Source organism: Saccostrea cucullata, unplaced genomic scaffold (assembly GCF_032062105.1).
Source record: "Saccostrea cucullata isolate Sc308-1 unplaced genomic scaffold, CSIRO_AGI_Scuc_v1 ctg43, whole genome shotgun sequence".
NCBI classification, from domain to species: domain Eukaryota; kingdom Metazoa; phylum Mollusca; class Bivalvia; order Ostreida; family Ostreidae; genus Saccostrea; species Saccostrea cuccullata.
This window is the reverse complement of record NW_026934231.1, coordinates 138529-158675: the sequence shown is the minus strand read 5'-3', so window position 1 is coordinate 158675 and position 20147 is coordinate 138529. Positions and strand designations below refer to the sequence as shown.

General features: G+C 34.5%; 1 protein-coding gene across 1 annotated transcript; it reads right to left on the bottom strand.

The window, feature by feature from the left end:
* Positions 1-1609: 1609 nt before the first annotated feature.
* Positions 1610-11190, bottom strand: LOC134240259 (uncharacterized). Its single transcript, XM_062722355.1, has 10 exons — positions 11042-11190; positions 5874-5989; positions 5479-5633; positions 5118-5267; positions 4834-4963; positions 3203-3325; positions 2937-3051; positions 2717-2785; positions 2084-2184; positions 1610-1800 (listed from the first exon to the last, which is right to left on the bottom strand). The coding sequence occupies exons 1-10, from the start codon at positions 11135-11137 to the stop codon at positions 1680-1682; spliced, it is 1176 nt and encodes a 391-aa protein (XP_062578339.1). The 5' UTR covers positions 11138-11190; the 3' UTR covers positions 1610-1679.
* Between the last annotated feature and the right edge of the window lie 8957 nt (positions 11191-20147).

Sequence of the window (20147 nt, the reverse complement as noted above, 5' to 3'; positions counted from 1 at the left end):
GTCATTATATAGCGACCATGCTTACTTTAAACGAGGTTATTGAAATCACTGTATCATCAACTTATCTGTCAGTAGCCTGTCTCGTTTAACAAGAGGCCCATGGGCCACATCGCTCACCCGAGCATTGTGGCTAGGAAAAAGTAGACATTGGTTTACTATTGAAAAGTTTAAATCAAGAAGTTTGGCCCCGCCCTACCACCAGGGGTATTGATTTGAACAAACTTGAATCTACACTACCTGGGGATGCATCCATATAAATATGAGCAATTATGGCTTTGCTATTCTTGAGAAGAAGATTTTTAAAGAGTTCTCCTATATATTTCTATATAAAAATTTGGTCGGCCATTGTGGCCCCGACCTACCCCTGGGGGTCATGATTTGAACAAACTTGAATCTACACTACCTGGGGATGCTTCAATATAAATATGAGCAATTATGGCATTGCTGTTCTTGAGAAGAAGATTTTTAAAGGATTTCCCTATATATTTTTATATAAAACTGGTCGGCCATTGTGGCCTCGCCCTACCCCCCGGGGTAATGATTTGAACAAACTTGAATCTACACTACCTGGGGATGCTTCCATATAAATATGAGCAATTATGGCTTTGCTGTTCTTATGAAGAAGATTTTTAAAGAATTTTCCTATATATTTCTTTATAAAACTTTGGTCGGCCATTTTGGCCCTGCCCTACCCCCGGGGGTCATGATTTGAACAAACTTGAATCTACACTACCTGAGGATGTATCCCTATAAGTTTCATCTTTCCTGGCACAGTGGATCTTGAGAAGAAGATTTTTAAAATATACCACCAAATTTCCACTAATTCTCAATTATCTCCCCTTGAATGAGGGCGTGGCCCTTTATTTGAACAAACTTGAATCCCCTTCACCCAAGGATGCTTTGTGGCAAGTTTGGTTGAAATTGGCCCAGCGGTTCTTGAGAAGAAGTCGAAAATGTGAAAAGTTTACAGACAGACGGACGCCGGACAAAATGTGATCAGGAAAGCTCACTTGAGCCTTCGGCTCAGCTGAGCTAAAAACTGATCGTACTCAGCACCTGCTCTAGAGTATTGAAAAGTTGGGACATATAAACATCATGCGCAGTTGATAGCAGGGTTTTGCATATTAAATTAAGAACATTGGTGATGGAGAAGTTAATTCTCAATTAAAACATATCTCGTTTGTCATAATTATAGTTTGGTCACTAGATGGCCCCTATTGTCAAGTGTCAGTAAAACATCCAAATATGAAGCAAATATAAAGAAACTTGTTTTTAAGAATTCAAAAAATACCTTTTTAAATACGTTTTCAGTTTTCTTTTAGTATAATACACATAAATTCGTATATCTTTGAACAATTAACTTACTGAAACGTGTCTTTAATATATTATTGAAAAGTGTTATTTATTTAAAATTTTAAATAGATATGTAAGCTTTCTTTAATTGTTAATGATCAAAAAGCAGTGAGAAAACAGGAAAGCACAGAATCATAATGTTATTAAAATTAAATTTGTTTTAAGAGACGTGAAAGTAACCAGCAAGGAAAATCTAAGTTGAACATATAGTGAAAAGAATACAATAACACTAAAGTCAGATACAGGCAAAACAGTCCACATTCTTAATATTTTTAATTTAAAACACTTTATTGACAAACCATTACAAACGATACCATACAAAACTTTCATGTGACACACGACCGAATTATCTCAGACAATCTATCTATTCCATTTTCGATATTTTCTACTGAACACACGCTCACAGAGAGACGAATAAAATTCTTACATCCCCCAGTCGGAGACGCCCTGGAAAAAGTAAAATCAGATGATTAATTGTTCTGTTTATTTTGCAATTACATGTATTTTAATTCTGAAAAGTTATCATTACATTCCTAGAATGGAGTAACCTAAATAAAAAAGTAGATGGGACAAAACATGGTTTGATCAAAGAAAGCATGAAAAGCAAGACTTCAAAAAGTCACGTAGCGATCACTATCTCAGAATATTGTATACATTTACATTAAAAAGTAAAATATTGTAAAAATCTACTTCAGTAACTCACTTATAAACAGCCTGTACAACTACTTACTTGGATCCAACTTGTACAAGTAAGTTAACTGCTTTAGCTTTTGCACAGAGGTCCTCTGCATCAACATTCTCGGGTAGTTTTAACCATACAAAGAAACCGCCCTAAGATATATTAATCAAATATCCAGATAATCAAGATCCAAGTCATACATATGAAATATTTGCATTCTTTATAAAAAAAAAGCTATGGATATAATATATATATTATACTAAAAGACAATATTCCCTACGTATTCATTTGTGAAGATTCGATTACTTATATGCCCAATCTCTGTGACAGAATAGGTTATTATCAAAAGAAAGAGAAAAATAAACACTTGTACTTTTTCTTGTTCGATTCAGCTTATATTGTTCAATTTGGCTTTTAAATCAGCTTTTTTGTTGAATGGAACACGATTCTTTTTCACTATCAAACAAATGAACCAATAGATCTCTCGAAGGGTTTATAATAAAGCGATTCAGCCGCTAGGGAAAAAATATCCAAAGGAATTGATATTCATAAGGGGAATAAAATGGGATAAAGGAGAGGAGACACTGGGAAATCATTAAATACAAGAGAATCCTTTCAAGTAATTAAGTTTACATCTCTTCACGGATTTGTTTTGATGCCAGACACTGTCATAAATATTCTCACCAATGGTTCCACAAAGGACACTGGAAGTTGGTTTTCTCTCAGTCTGCGACACATTGTTCTGATTCTCTCCTGAAAATTACGCATTTTGAAAAACACTTAAAACAAAATGATCAGTAAAAATTATTTTTTTTCATAATATTTATATCATCCTTACGGAGGCACATTTCAGGGGCATATTTTCAACTTACAAATTAAAAATAAAGATCGAATGAATTCTCACCCCGTATAATTTTCGCAGTCTCGTAAGATTGGATTGTATGAGTCCAAGTTCCAATGCTTTCCCAACTACACAAGACATGTAATGGTTAAAACAGTAACCGCTTGTTGTGGTATAACTGTAAAAAATGCAATGTACAAAAGATGATAAAATTATATTTAAAAGATAAATTCATCAAACATCAGAATGAAAAGACAAACAAAATCTCTGCAAATACGTAGCTGTTAATTCAATTTCAAAAATCAGAAATGTTATCAAAGACACATTACCAGTTCGACAACATCTTGATAATCCTAGGCGCTGACTCTATCCATCCCACTCGTAAACCGGGAGAAAAGATCTTGGAAAACGTGCTATTTGACAGAGTGTGTCCTTTGTAGTCTTGGTCATCCCTAAGTACCAATCAATAAAACGATATTATTATTTTATTCTTTCTGCCAAAATCAGCCGTTTGAAAAAAGGCGAAGACAATGAACAATGGTTAATCTAAAAAGAAATCTAAAAACAATACAATTCTGTGAACAGAGCAGAAAACAGGGACCCCGGAAGATTTTAAAGGTGGGATCAGGTGCTACGAAGGAGTAAGAATCCCCTCTGTCAACCAGTCTCATCCACTGTGAGTCATAGGTATTGATCAGAGAGACAGAATAACAGTATAAACATGAGCCTTCATCTACATATGGTTATAAAATAATCGTCATTTCAATAGAGCCAGTCGTTGACCACTGTTGTAAAAAAGGGTTGAGAATATTGAAGAAATTAGAGCTTATATAAAAGTTCGCACAAAACTCGGTAATTCAGTAAAGCAGATTTTTACTGAATTGGGGGAAGTTTATGAGTCTGATAAGGTATCTTATGAGACAGTTGGTAGGTGGAGACAGAAATTTCTGACTGGCACAGAGTCCGTCAAAGATGCAGCAAAATCGGGTCGACCTGTGACTGTATCAGCCAAGACAAATGTCTCAAAAGTCAAGGAAATAATTGAAAGTGATGGCAGGTACACGATTCGTGATATTGCCAAAGCTGTTGGCATATCGCTATCGCGGGTGCATTTCATTTTGAAGCGTATTTTGAAAGTACGAAAGATTTCTGCCAGATGGATACCCCATATATTGACAGATGACCAAAAAAAGATACGAATACAAACCGCTAAGCGACTGCTAAAAATGTTTCCAAACTTCAATCAAAGACAATTTGCAAACATAGTTAATGGTGACGAAACATGGGTTTACTATTTCGAACCAGTAAGAAAAGTTGGAAACAAATTATGGCTAACCAAACACGGTAGAAGGCCTGTAGTTGCCAAAAGGACAATGAGCACAAAGAAGGTCCTTTATTGCATATTCTTCTCTTGTGATGGTTTAATCGTACAAATTCCGGTGCCGAAGGGCAAAAGTGTTACAGGTCGGTATTACCGAGATGTTGTACTGAAAAAGCTCAAGAAATATTATCAGAAACGACGTCTGGTGTCGGGATTTAGGCATGTTCGCCTTCTTCATGATAATGCTCCATCACATACATCTGAGCTTGTGAAGCATTTTTTGAAGTCTGAGAAGGTTACCGTCTTGCCACACCCACCATACTCTCCGGATCTAGCACCATGCGACTTTTTCCTTTTTCCAAAACTTAAAAAAATTCTTATCTGGTCGTCGATACAAGTCCCGACAGGCCCTTGGCTCAGCCGTCAGTCAGTGCCTCAGAGGTATACCTAAATCAGCGTACCGTGACGCATTTCAGAAATGGATTAAGAGATTAAAATTGTGTATTTCAAATCACGGAGAATACTTTGAAGGGATGTAATGTCCATTTGACTATTTGAATCGAATGCTTTTGAGATATCGTACAATACACAATACATATCGAACAACCCTCGTAAGATTTAAGAAAACCTAAGACTTACTTGTTGTCGTAAGAGAAGAGTCTGAGAGGAGGAACTCCATCATTAGTGTACGTCAGAAGGTTGTAGACATCCTCAGCAAACAACAACATGTCATACTGCCGGGCCAGAGAAATCAGACGCCAACACTTCTCTAAAATCAAAACAGAGAAAGATACGGAAAACTGTATAACTATCAGCAGTATCTGTCTTTTAGTTGGAGATACTAGTAGCATAGAGATGTGTTTTTGTTTTGCAAATCCTGAGTTTCAATTTAAGAAGGTCTGTTAGTAGAATATTAACTGAACCTGGTGAAAGACAAGAACCCTTGGGATTGTGATGGACTGTCATTGTGTACAACATCCGGCGGAAGGGACTCTTTGTCTGAGTGGGAGCAGGTGTCTCTTGTAACAGTTTCTCTAGAGCGGTAACGTCTATACCATCGTCCTCCGTCGGAACTAAAAGATCATTGGACAAAAACTTTTTTTTGCTATCAAGGTGCATATATTAAAAGCAGTCTTAGATTGATTTCTGTAGCAGAAGTATGACTACATAGACTCAGAATTAATTGTTCTGGGGTTCTTGTTTTAAAGATAGGTATATTTCGTTTCAAGCACACTTTTCAACTTTTGGACAAACAGAACTTGTCAAATAAATAGAGGTAGATACCAGGGATGATTCGATAACCAAAATCCTTCTTAAACATTCCAATAGCAAGGAAATATGTTGGATCTTCGACAAAAATTGGCACTTCTTCGCCTATAAGCACTGTAGACACCAGATGTATTCCATGGGATGCACCGACAGTAATAAAAAGGTTGTCGCTGTTAAAAGGTAAATAGTACATTTTGAACATTTGGTATCAAACAAACAATGGACATTTATTTAGGAAATTAGGGAAAGATGGCATTTTGACATTCACTTATGCATTATTAAGCTTTAGTTTTTAAATGGTTAAATTTAGCAATCAAAAAATGAATTGATAAATTATCTAGTATAGTTTTTTTCCAAATTGCAACTTCACTCAAAAACACAAAAAAATCTTTAATGATATTAAAATTTACCTTTCAACTTTGTCATTATACTGAATTGTCAAAAAGTCCGCCAACTGGCGCCTGACCTCCGGAGCCCCTGATGACGGACCGTAGTCAAACAGGGAATGCTCGTCCACGTCATCTGTCTTTAAATAAAATTTTAAAAAGTAAAACTTTAATTGATTCATGTATATATTTCTAAAAGAGGTATTTTGGAAGAACTTTGTTTTAATTCTATGTCTGTAAATCCAACATATAGTCAGATCTCCCCTACCTGTACTAGATTCCTATCTAACATACTACATGTATCTTCAATCTAACATACATCGCTGTATGGGTACAACCAATGCTTTACCAAACCCTTATTTTTGCTTCTACAAAAATAGAGAGGTTTAGCAAACCAACGTGTACGCGTACGTGTACGTGTAGCACCAGAAATCTGTGCATTACGTCATCACTTTTGCTAATGACGAATTTCTACACGTATCTTCTTACGCAAATTACGTGTACATTGCCAAGTACACGTAATTTAAAACTTGTAGCTTATAATTCTTTCACTGATGTTTATTTTTCAAAAAGTGTGCGTTTTTCTGAAACCTGAATATTTAATGCAAATACTGATATAAGAACTGAACGTCAGTAATTGAAAAATGTTAATTTATAGGGAGTTAAAATTACAACATCTAGATTTTCGAAAAAGACTTTGACCGATTAAAAATATAAGAACTCTGTACAATCTTTTTCTCATAAGTACATGCATATATTTATGTAGAACGGTGATATACGTATTAAAATTATTGCTTTTGCGGATGATTTTTAAATGTAAACCACTTTTACATTTAAAAACTTACAAGTACAAGTACAGGTTATACTTTGCTAAACAAGACAAAAATGTTAACGTGTACGTGTAATTCTAACTTGTAGTTTACACGTACATGTACACGTACAAGTGAGCTTGCTAAACCTCTCTAATATTAACTGCATGCTGTCAAAGAGAAAGTTCAGACGTTCTGTTCTCAGCATATCTACAAGTGATGTAAATTAGATGTGGATCCTCAAAAAGTCTTAAGAACTTTCGAATGAAGGGACTTTAAAATTATCAAAAATTTTCAAGTCTATAACACATTGGTCACTGTCTGACACGGCTGTTTCATTTTTGGATATGTTACTTGAAAAGGCGTTAATAGAGAGGTTTAGCAAATTAACTTGTACGTGTACATGTACGTGTAAGCTACAAGTTTGAATTACACGTACACGTTAACATTTTTTTTCTTGTTTAGCAAAGTATAACCTGTACTTGTAACTTGTAAGTTTTTAAATGTAAAAGTGGTTTACATTCAAAAACCATCCGCAAAAGTAATGATTTTAGTATGTATATTACCGTTTTGCATAAATATATGCTTGTACTTATAAGGAAAAAGATTGTACAGATTTCTGACATCTTTAATCGGTCAAAGCCTGTTTAAAAAATCTAGATGTTGCGACTTTCACTCCCTATAAATTAATTTTTTCAATTACTGACGTTCAGTTCTTTTATCAGTATCTGCATTAAATATTCAGGTTTTCGAAAAACGCACACTTTTTGAAAAATAAACAGCAGTTACAGAATTATAAGCTACAAGTTTTGACTTACGTGTACTTTGCAATCTACACGTAACCTGCGTAAGAGGATACATGTAGAAATTCGTCATTAGCAAAAGTGATGACGTAATGCACAGATTTCTAGTGCTACACGTACACGTACGCGTACACGTTGGTTTGCTAAACCTCTCTATTGTTAATCTAACAACCGAGCTCTATGATAGACGTGATGATTTTAACATTTCAATCGTCAACTTCCATTACTTATGCAGCAATCTACCTTCATCACCTACATACAGAGCTTATATCTCAGTTGATTCGATACGCAAGAGCATGCTCTACGTATGAACAATTTCTAAAACGAGATAAATTATTGACATACAAGTTGACGAAACAAGAATACAAGTCTCATTAAAAGTCATCATGTCGTAAGTTCTATGGTCAATGCGCAATGACTTTGTTAGCAAATATAATTTATCATTGAGTCAAATGCTGACTGACGTTTTTCATACCCATTATTAGGCTATTATTTTAACACTAAATTGACGACATATTTTTCCGTTTAATTTTTCGTGATCATGACAAGGAACACACGGCGGGTGTGACCGGTCGGCAATTGAATCTCAAACCTCCATGGCACCTGATCCTACCTCTGATGTTATGCATGTTTGTGTTTGCTCTGCTCCTATTTTGTATTGTTTTATAGAGTTTTGAGCTTGAATACTGTTCGTTTTCTCCACATATTTCATTTCTATTCTTTACATAATGAAAACAGGATCAACAGGCCCACATACTCCTCCTAGGCACCTGATCCCACTTCTGAATTGTCCAGGGACTCCGCTTTTTATGCCCTTTTCACAGTTGTATATGTTTTGGATACAGACTTTTTTAGATCCATCACTGTTCGTTATCTTTAGTTTTTACATCGAAGTAAAAAAAAAAGAGGCCCATGGGCCACATCGCTCACCTGAGTAACTTGGGTGATGCAGTTCTATACCAGATTTCCCCTCTTGCTGTACCTATCGTGCCCCTACCCCCTTCCCTTTCATGATTTTAATACTTTAGAATCTACACTACCCAAGGATGCTTTCACATAAATTTCAGCTTTCCTGGCCCAGTGGTTCTTGAGAAGAGGATTTTTAAAGATTTGTTCTATACTTTTCTTTGTAAAACTTGGAATTCCCTATTGTGGCCCCGCCCTACCCCCGGGGTTCATGATTTTAACAATTTAATATCTACACTACCCAAGGATGCTTCCACATAAGTTTCAGCTTTCCTGGCCCAGTGGTTCTTGAGAAGAAGATATTTAAACATTTGTTCTATATATTTCTATGGAAAACTTGGATTCCCTATTGTGGTCCCACCCTACCCCGGGGGGTCAAGATTTTAACAATTTAATATCTACACTACCCAAGGATGCTTCCACATAAGTTTCAGCTTTCCTGGCCCAGTGGTTCTTGAGAAGAAGATTTTTAAAGATTTGTTCTATATATTTCTATGGGAAACTCGGATTCCCTATTGTGGCTCCGCCCTACCCCCGGGGGTCATGATTTTAACAATTTAATATCTACACTACCCAAGGATGCTTCCACATAAGTTTCAGCTTTCCTGGCCCAGTGGGTCTTGAGAAGAGGATTTTTAAAGATTTGTTCTATATATTTCTATGTAAAACTTGGATTCCCTATTGTGGCCCCGACCTACCCCCAGGGGTCATGATTTTAACAATTTAATATCTACACTACCCAAGGATGCTTCCACATAAGTTTCAGCTTTCCTGACCCAGAGGTTCTTGAGAAGAATATTTTTAAAGATTTGTTCTATATATTTCTATGTAAAACTTGGATTCCCTATTGTGGCCCCGCCCTACTCCCGGGGGTCATGATTTTAACAATTTAATATCTACACTACCCAAGGATGCTTCCACATAAGTTTCAGCTTTCCTGGCCCAGTGGTTCTTGAGAAGAAGATTTTTTAATGACCCCACCCTATTTTTGTCTTTTATTGATTATCTCCCCTTGCAAGGGGACTTGGCCCTTCATTTTAATAATTTAAACTCCCTTCACCCAAGGATGCTTTGTACCAAGTTTGGTTAAAATTGGCCCATTGGTTCTTGAGAAGAAGTCGACAATGTGAAAAGTTTACAGACGGACAGACGGATGAACGACGGACAAAATGTGATCAGAAAAGCTCACTTGAGCCTTCGGGTCAGGTGAGCTAAAAACCAAAAAGGCAAAGATAAACAGTAACACTAAAGATATATAGAAGTATTTTAATATGATAGGCATGTATCAATCGTCAGGAAAAATGGCAGTAGGGAACTAACACTAAAACTTTTTTTTTTTTTTTTTAAAAAAAAGATGTATACTCAGATTCAGAAGAACGCATGCTTCAGGATCGATAATAATACTTTAAATGTTAAGAAGATAGTAACCTCATATGTTTGCACATGTATACAGACGAGGTTCACATACATCATTTTTGTTTTTAGCTCTACTGGTCAGAGACCAGAAGAGCGCATGCGATAGTAATGCGTCCGGCGTCCGTCCGTCTGTCTGTCTGTCTGTCTGTCCGTCTGTCTGTAAACAATTTTTCAAAACGCTACTCCTCCTACAATTTTTGTCTGATTTCAATATAACTTGGCACACAAGTAGACTACACTAAGATACATAAAATATTGCATCGGTTTTTGATTTCGATGAACGATGTTGCCATGGTTACTAAAAATAGAATTTTCTGTGAAATTCCTTTAAAACGCTACTCCTACTACAGTTTTAGTCTCATTTCAATATCACATGGCACACAAGTAGACTACACAAAGATACATAAAATAGTGCATCAGTTTTTGATTTCGATGAACGGTGTTGCCATGGTTACTAAAAATAGAATTTTCTGTGAAATTCCTTTAAAAAGCTACTCCTTCCACAGTTTTAGTCTCATTTCAATATCACTTGGCACACAAGTAGACTACACTAAGATGCATAAAATAGTGCATCGGTTTTTGATTTCGATGAGCGGTGTTGCAATGGTTACTAAAAATAGAATTTTCTGAGAAATTCCTTTAAAACGCTACTCCTTCTACAGTTTTGGTCTGATTTCATTATCACTTGGCACACAAGTAAACTACACTAATTTACATATAATAGTGCATCGGTTTTTGATTTCAATGAATGGTGTTGCCATGGTTACTAAAAGTAGAATTTTCTGTGGAATTCCTTTAAAATGCTACTCCTTCTACAGTTTTGGTCTGATTTCAATATAACTTATCACACAAGTAGACTACACTAAGATACATAATTCTGTGCATCGGTTTTTGATCAGTACAAACCAGTAGAGCTACAGTCTCGACAGAGACTTCTGGTTTGACATCAAAACTGCTGCATGTGCACTTCTTTATCTGAGTTAAAAATTTCTTTGAGCTCTCGTATCTTATTTTGTTGCTAATAGGCATGTTATGCATTTTTATTGGCAACGTACACTCTATTCTAATGTCATCAGTTGGGGTATCCTAGAAAAATCATTTAAATTGTACCCTTGTGCCTATCCGTAGATTTTTTTCTTGAAAAGAATCTAGTTCCCGTGTATTTCTGGTTTAATTTGTACTAACTGATTGGACATACCAAAAGTTCCTGTGTGGCCTGTAACATAATGTCCTTACACCCAGCTACGGCCTCAGGACCAGGACCCCCAAACAGGAAATCACACACCTCGGTCATGTTTGGCTCATTTATATCTCCCACTTGAAATCGACATGGACGAGGTGGAACAACTTTGGTGACATTCTGCATGTTCCCGGATTATTATTTTGATATCCGGAAAAACATAATATGGAGCGCCATTGGTAACCTTTGTGCTATAATATAAATTCACGACATATCACTTGCAACATGCGTGAACTCACGGTGAACTTTGCATGAAACAAAAATCACTAGTCTACACCTTGTTTACTGTTAAACGAAGAGTAGACCTAAATTTTATTGTAAATAACTGAACATTGTCTTAGGCGTTTGTAATTAAGATCGCTTACCATGTAACCTTTTAATCTTTTCTGAAACTTTTATATGTCATCTATATCCATGGTTAAATTGCATTCGTATACTATTAATTATTATCATAAAATATACAAGATGCTTTCAAAAGATGCACTGGTGCGATAAATCAAACAAAGGCAAAAGGTAAAGAAGTCTTGAAAATTGAAGTTATATACGTTGATAAAAATTTGTGCCGAGTTTAATTTATGACATTTGACCACCTCTTTGTTTCTCACTGTCAGCACCCTCTGCCTCAACAATCTTTTATGGATGAGATTCCATGAACTTGCCTATATTTTGCACTTCTGCGCTAGAGATTCCCTGAAATTGTCTATACTTTACATTTTAATGGATGAGACTCCCTGAACCTGCCTATATTTTACATTTTAATGGATGAGATGCCTTAAATTTGCCTATATTTTACACTTTTATGGATGAGATTCCATTGGACTTGTCTATATTTTACATTTTAATGGATGAAATTCCCTGAACTTGCCTATACTTTAAATTTTTATGGATGTGACTCCCTGAACTTGTCTATATCTTACACTTTAATGCATGAGAAATCCTGAACTTGTCTATATTTTACATTTAAATGGACGAGATTCCCTAAACTTGTCTATATTTTACATTTTAATGGATGAGATTCCCTGTAGTTGTCTAAACTTTACATTTTAATGGATGAGACTCCCTGAACCTGCCTATATTTTACACTTTAATGGATGAGATTCCCTGAACTTGCCTATATTTTACACTTTTATGGATGAGATTCCCTGAACTTGCCTATATTTTACACTTTAATGGATGAAATTCCCTGATCTTGCCTATACTTAAAATTCTTATGGATGAGACTCCCTGAACTTGCCTATATTTTACACTTTAATGGATGAGATTCCCAGAACTTGTCTATATTTTACACTTTTATGGATGAGATTCCCTGAACTTGCCTATATTTTACACTTTTATGGATGAGATTCCCTGGACTTGTCTATACTTTAAATTTTTATGGATGAGATTCTCTGAAATTGTCTATACTTTACATTTTAATGGATGAGATTCCCAGAACTTGTCTATATTTTACACATAAATGGATGAGATTCCCTGAACTTGCCTATATTTTACACTTTAATGCATGAGATTTCCTGAACTTGTCTATATTTTACATTTAAAAGGACGAGATTCCCTAAACTTGTCTATATTTTACATTTTAATGGATGAGATATTCCCTGTAGTTGTCTATACTTTACATTTTAATGGATGAGACTCCCTGAACCTGCCTATATTTTACACTTTAATGCATGAGATTTCCTGAACTTGTCTATATTTTACATTTAAATGGACGAGATTCCCTAAACTTGTCTATATTTTACATTTTAATGGATGAGATTCCCTGTAGTTAATTGTCTATACTTTACATTTTAATGGATGAGACTCCCTGAACCTGCCTATATTTTACACTTTTATGGATGAGATTCCCTGAACTTGCCCATATTTGACACTTTAATGGATGAGATTCCCTGATCTTGCCTATGTTTTACACATTAATGGACGAGATTCCCTGAACTTGCCTATAATTTACATTTTTATGGATGAGATTTCATGAACTTGCATATACTTTACACTTTTGTGGATGAGATTTCCTGAACTTGCCTATATTTATGTTCCCCAAACGAAGTTGGGGAACATATTGGTTTTACTCTGTTTCTTCTTCTTCTTATTATTATTAAGGTCTTCCGTTTCCAACGGAAGACCTTCTACTGATTCTGAAGATTAAGATTATTCTTATTATTCTTTTTTTTTTTGCTTCCTAGACGCCAACTTTGAGGCCTCGTATCTCACTCATTTTTTAATGGATTTTGTTCAAATTTTCAGACATTATAGACGGTAATAAACTCTATCAGAATGTTGTCGATAATTTCAAAAAGTCATTTCCGGTTTTGAGTTATTTCCCTTTAAACGAAAAATTATAGGCTTTCATTTCCAGACAAAGGCTCAGAGACCACTAGAGCTGGAGCAGAAATTTTACTGGTTTTAGATAACAGAAGGATTGAAGTTGTGCACATCCGTTTTTGTTTTTCGATTTCTCTATTCAAAATGACGCTATACAGGGGTCAAAAAATAGAACGCCTAAAACAGCGAAAATTAACATATGTTTTCCTTTTTATTTTGAAAACTAAAAATATTTTGTTAAGACATATTGAACAAAAGTTGTGCATAATTGCAAGAGCTTTCATATAATTCTATTCAAAAGGGGCTGGCCCCTATGATTAGGGATTTAGGGACCTTGAAAGTTTTTGCTTTATAACTCAAAAACGGTACATATTTCGATCTGGATTATACGAACAAAATTGTTCTTTGACACCTTTTTAATCTGATGAAAATGTTTTGTGTTCGATTATACTGGGGGTATTGCGTAATACGTAATTGAAAGCAGGCCAGGTAACGGGTAGCGTTTTTCATTCGGAAAGGAAATCAGACCTCTTCATGTGTATAATTTACACAAACTTCTTATCAGTAATAAATCCTATGGTATTTAATGTTAATTTTCTTCTAAATAGGGCTTTATACATGCTTTACGGTTCACTATTAAATTATTTAAAACGATTAGTCTTTCTTTTTTATTTATTATTAATTAGTTTTACAGTGAACACGTCTTCATAAAAGGAATATATTAAATCTATCTTTCTACATTGATTATTATAACAATTATAAGTTATTTTAACTTTATGCATTGAATAATTCACGATCATTAGTTGTATACATTTGGCGATCTCCAAGATTGCCTAGATGTTATGTAATCCAACGCGCAAATCCCACGCTGTCTATCTAGGTCACTAGTGTACCAGCCACCTGTCGTAAACAATGCAAGTGTCAATGATCGTGTTTAAAATCCATTGTGTACAAAGACCTATCAATTTAATATAGAAATCATGTTTTTAATTTATCGAATCAATAATAATACTTCACCGATCTCTCATTTAATCGTAATTCGAAACACTGGTGCATTAATCATTTTGAATTGTGATCGCTTTCTGTGGCCTGTTCACGCAAAATTATTTCTCTATTCCGTGTAAATGTATTTAAATTGTAATTGAAAAGGGGCTTCGGCAAATAATTATAATTAGTGATGGAAGTCTTGTGATACGTAATGTACTATTATCTACGTTTTATTTTTACCATCACTCTTTTGTTTCTCCATTATTTTTATTAATATAAATAAACATTGAACGTTAAAAAAATACTTTAAAATAATTACTATTATTCACGTATTTGTAATAAACAGTTTACATCCAGCTTTGTCACTTTGTGTCTAAAATTTTGTAGCCCAGTCCTCATTTACAAGCACGTGTCCGCAGATAGCAGCGGGTATGTCGATTTGAGAATCCGTTGTGTACTCCGATTTACAAATGGAAAATTGGGTTTGAAATCATGTCGACTCCTTTCATATCATTCAATTTCACTCTATTTCAGCTTGTTTTAATCAATCGTAATCGCTTGTGCATTTATTCATTTCAAGTTTTATGCCGGAAAAAAACACGAGGTATGTTTACACCGTTTTTTCCTGTATTTATCGAAGTGGTAATTGTTTTATGAATCTTAAACTACATGTACGCATGCATGATAATTGTAAGTGGAGTTAACGTTTCTAATTCACAGGAGGAAATCCAACATGAAATTAAGCACTTTTGAGTTTGCAGTTATTTGCTAATAAACTTAAAATGATATTGTACAGAATGGTATACTATTTCGTCCAATAAACAGAATATTTTACATGCCTTTACATGTACAATGTCCGTACGAATTTAATTGATGCAAAGCATCAAATTGGCTGCAAAGCAAAAAAATTCTTTCACATGCAAGGAGAGCACGTTAAGATATTCTAAGCTGAAATAGTTTTTCAATTCTTTTTCAGGCTGTTTTCAAAGCAAAATAAAAAATAATTTTACCGTATTTGCTCATAAATAGATTTATCGATGTTTAAAAAAACATGTTCATTGATGTACATGTATAAGAAGAATTTATTGTCATCAAAATGAAGGTGTAGGCCTGTCCGAGCCTCGATACCCTGGATCTTGATTAGGTGATAATGCTCATGGTTTCTGCAGAGCAGACTATGCTGCAAACCGCAGTGCAAAATTAAAAAAAAATATCTTCATGATCTTTGTGTCAGTTGTAGATGTAGAGTCAGTTCAAAACAATTTTCACTAGAAGTTGAAAAACTCCTCATTTTTTTCACCATGCACTTAAACCACATCATCATTATCCGGAAAATCAAGATTTTTTTTTTTCAAATCTTACACACTCTCAGGCTGTGGAGTATCTGATGTAAACTCTTTTTTATGATTATAAATTATCGATGATCATGAGATATTAATGGCAATGAAATTGAAATATATTTCAACATTTAATATAAAGTTTAATCAAGCTTTTAAAATATTATACGCATGATTTTTACTTGTTATAATTTACGAATTATTTTATTGAAGTAATAAAAAAAGTCTCATTTCCCCATGTGCACTCTCTAACACAATCACAAAAATATTGGCCGCTACCGCAGCCGATGATAATTACATGTTTTATATGTATGAACTTTTACATAGAAGAGCGACCACACATATACATCCAGAACTTTCAGAGTACGATTTTACAAAATTACAAAATTCGTTATTGCCTATTTATCATAAAATATAAATTAAATTCTTTCCTTCATTATTGATTTAACTAGGTACTTAAATTATCGATTCGCTCTGATATTTGGTTGTATAATGATTACAATTTATATAAACGTCCATCGGGTAAGTCATTGTTGCTTGACGACGTCTTGTTTTCTCCTCTCACACTGGTAGCGCGTATGAACAGCGGTATGAACACAAGCTTGTAAACAAAATAAACGGCAATTCACAAAAAAGGAAAACCAGAAGAAAAAAAAAACGGTCTGTATAGATGAAAAACACATCTCATTAATTTGTTTTTGAACGACCCCATACGTTTCTTTCTTTCTCCCATGCATTTCGACTATACAGAAAAAAGGTCACTATAGAACCTTTGGTTATATTAAAAGAAAGGTGTTGGACCTTCAAACGGCACTATATCCGAACAGCTATTATACAGCCTATCAAATATATCACGGCGTCAATAAAAGAATTATTTAGATATTTCAAAAAATACTAATTTCATTCTAAGAAAAGCCACGCAGCTGTATACAGACATTCCAAAATAATGTTTCATGGACCGACAGGTTGTTAAATTCCTCTCATCACTATAATTACCCCATCCCTTAAAAGGAATACAATGTCTTCCTTCTAAGCAGAGAATGTCAGTCGGTTGATTTGTTTTTGTACATGCATGTATACATGTAGTTTAAGGGTTGAATTCCGAGACTGAAAGTTACGACCTATTTTTATGTAAACCAATAATCATACATGACATGTTATGCCCTGCCATGAATATGGTCAAGGCATTTGCTGTTTGTCGGACGTCTTCCATCCTTCCTACTTTCTGTCCTTCCATCTCTCCTTCTGTCACACTTTGCCTATAGCCCAGTTCAAAGCTCAGTTTCAAACAAACTTATCCAAGATATTTTTATCAATCTTTATATACTGAAAGAAATTAATTAGAGTTTTGCAATTGCATTAACATTTTTTTAAACTTGACTTTATATACATGTACATGTATATACCTCACTTTTTTAAAATTAGTTTTTAGCTCAATTTTAAACATACCATTTAAAATGGTGTTATCAAACTTCACATGTTGATGCATATTGATGAGAGCTATTTAATAGCATCACCATTTTTGAACTTGGCCTTTCTTTCGACCTTGACCTAACTCTTTTTATCTTAATTTTAACTCTAACTAGAGTTAGTTATTGCTTCGCACAAGGTCATTTGAAAAGATCAAGGTCACACATACAAGTATTCCTTTACAGTCTTTTTCCTAGCGAAACATTGTAAGTTGCTTCTCTTACAAAGTTTTTTACTTGTATATCTCTAGTATTTGGCTTTTGACCTCGACTCAAGGTTACGTCTTCTAGTTCGTAACTCCAACGGAAGACCTATTCGTTGCTTTGCAACGAGCTCGGCTCTAGTTTTTCTTCTTCTTCTTCCTGGGTACTTTTTTGTCCGGGAATGATCTTGTAAACTGTTCGTCCGAGGTAGGTAAAACCTTTTTAGGTAAGTAGACATGTTATGCAGATTTGCGGAATCAAGGTCATTTTGCGCGCACGTGCTTGCAAGAGCGCGCACGTGCAACACTTGAAATAACCAATATAATAGATATGATAGTCGGAACTTTTCTATTTTTTCATTAAATGCTTTGAAACTCATAATGTAAGGATACATTAGTAGTATAGACAAGATGGCATGGTCAAAATAGCAAGATCTCACGCGCATGCACGTGCGCTTCGCTCTGATTGGCTGAAACTAAAGTCTCAATATCTTTCTTGTTTCTTGTCATAATCTTTTGAAATTTTGAACATGGTCCTACATTATGAAGATCTACAGCATGATATATTAAAATTTTAATAAAAGCATGCGCATGCGCGCGTGCTGTAATCTGATTGGCTAAAACTTTAAATGGCTATATCTCCTTTGTTTTTTGACGAAATGCTTTGAAATTTAAAACATAGTCATGCATTACGATATCCTAAAATATGATGTAGAAAATATTCATGAAATCACGCGCTTGCACGTGTGCTGCAATCTGATTGGCTGAAACTTCAAATGGCTATAACTCTCTTGTTTTTCAACCAAACAGGATGGGATTTAGAACTTGGATAAATATAAGGGACTCCTACAAGAAGGTGTAGTCATTATGCACGTGCTTGCACGTGAAATGAGTAAAATAAAAAATACACTCGAATGAGTGCATTTTTTAATACTTTTGGATTAAATGCTTTGATATTATTAAAATTTTAGATAGTGTAGACAAGATAATATGGTCGTTACGCACATGAACACGCGTGCAATGCCTATTTTTAAAATATATTTTGTATTTTTCTTGGAAGACCTTGATTAAGTCTAAATTCCATAAAGTATTTCTTATTTAATAGAGATAACAGGGAATATGGCAACAAAAGGGAGTTGGGGAGCGTTTGGGGAACATCTGTAACGGTCCCCGTTACAATTAGCACTAGTTTACATTTTTATTGATTGTATTCCCTGATCTTGCCTATATTTTACACTTTTATGGATGAGATTCCCTGAACTTACCTATATTTTACACTTTTATGGATGGGATTCCCTGATTTTGCCTATATTTTACACTTTTTAATGGATGAGATTTCCTGAACTTGCCTATATTTTACATTTTTATGGATGAGATTCCCTGAACTTGCCTATATTTTACACTTTTATGGATAAGATTCCATGAACTTACCTATATTTTGCACTTTTATAGATGGGATTCCCTGATTTTGCCTATATTTTACACTTTTTAATGGATGAGATTCCCTGATTTTGCCTATTTTTTACACTTTAATGGATGAGATTCCCTGAACTTGGCTACATATTAAACTTTTATTGATGACAACCCTGAACTTGCTTATATTTTACACTTTTATGGATGAGATTTCCTGAACTTGCCTATATTTTACATTTTTATTGATTGTATTCCCTGATCTTGCCTATATTTTACATTTTTATGGATGAGATTTCCTGAACTTGCCTATATTTTACATTTTTATTGATTGTATTCCCTGATTTTGCCTATATTTTACACTTTTATGGATGAGATTCCCTGAACTTGTCTATATTTTATATTTTTATTGAGCATTCCTTGATCTTGTCTATACTGTAAATCACTTTTAATCTCGAGAACTTTATTTTCGCGTAATTACGCGAGACGGTATGCTCGCGAAAATTTCATACTCGTGTATAAAAGAATTCTTAAAGATAATATAGAGAATTAATGACCACAATTCGTGAAAATTTTGTCTCGCTAATAGTCATTGACTATCTCGCAAAAATAAGGTGTCGCGAAAATTAAGTGATCTACAGTATTTTACAATTTTATGGATGAGATTCCCTGAACTTGGCTACATATTGACACTTTTATTGATGAGATTCCCTGAATTTGGTTATATATTTACACTTTTATTGATAGCATACCCTGAACTTGTCTATATATTACACTTTTAATGATGGGATTCCCTGACCTTGCCTATATTTTACACTTTTATGGATGAGATTCCCCGAACTTGCCTATATTTTATGGATGATATACTATGAACTTGCCTATATTTTACACTTTTATTGATGAGATTCCCCGAACTTGCCTATATTTTACCCTTTTATTGATGAGATTCCCTGAACTTATTGTTTTCTCGACTTATTTTTCCCTTGACGTTGTGTACTCATCCATAGTAAACGTGATCCGAATGCCTCCAAAACTGAGTATCTGACTGGATTGTATTTGGTATATAAGAGAGTTTCAAAGCAGTGTCGCATTATATGCATGGTAGGGATTCATAGGCATGAGTTTGGTCTATCTATTTTATATATAATTCATCAAGGATCTTGATACCCAATTGGTCTTCATGATGATCAAAGTTTTGAACCGTAACTTCTTCTCAAGTAGACTTAATATTTGGACCTTTTACAAGGATGACCTTTATACGAGTTCTCATTATCTACCATTATGTTTTATTGAATATTTTTCCTTACCGGTAAATGCATCAACATTGCAAAAAAAAAAA

Bases quoted from the DNA above. Each gene is read 5' to 3' on its own strand.
- LOC134240259 (XM_062722355.1), bottom strand. From the start codon at position 11,137: ATGACCGAGGTGTGTGATTTCCTGTTTGGGGGTCCTGGTCCTGAGGCC. The intron at 4,964-5,117 runs GTTCAGTTAATA...TTTTGATTTTAG, and splicing joins GGGTTCTTGTCTTTCACCAG to AGAAGTGTTGGCGTCTGATT. The intron at 1,801-2,083 runs GTAAGTAGTTGT...TACTTTTTCCAG, and splicing joins CTTGTACAAGTTGGATCCAA to GGCGTCTCCGACTGGGGGAT.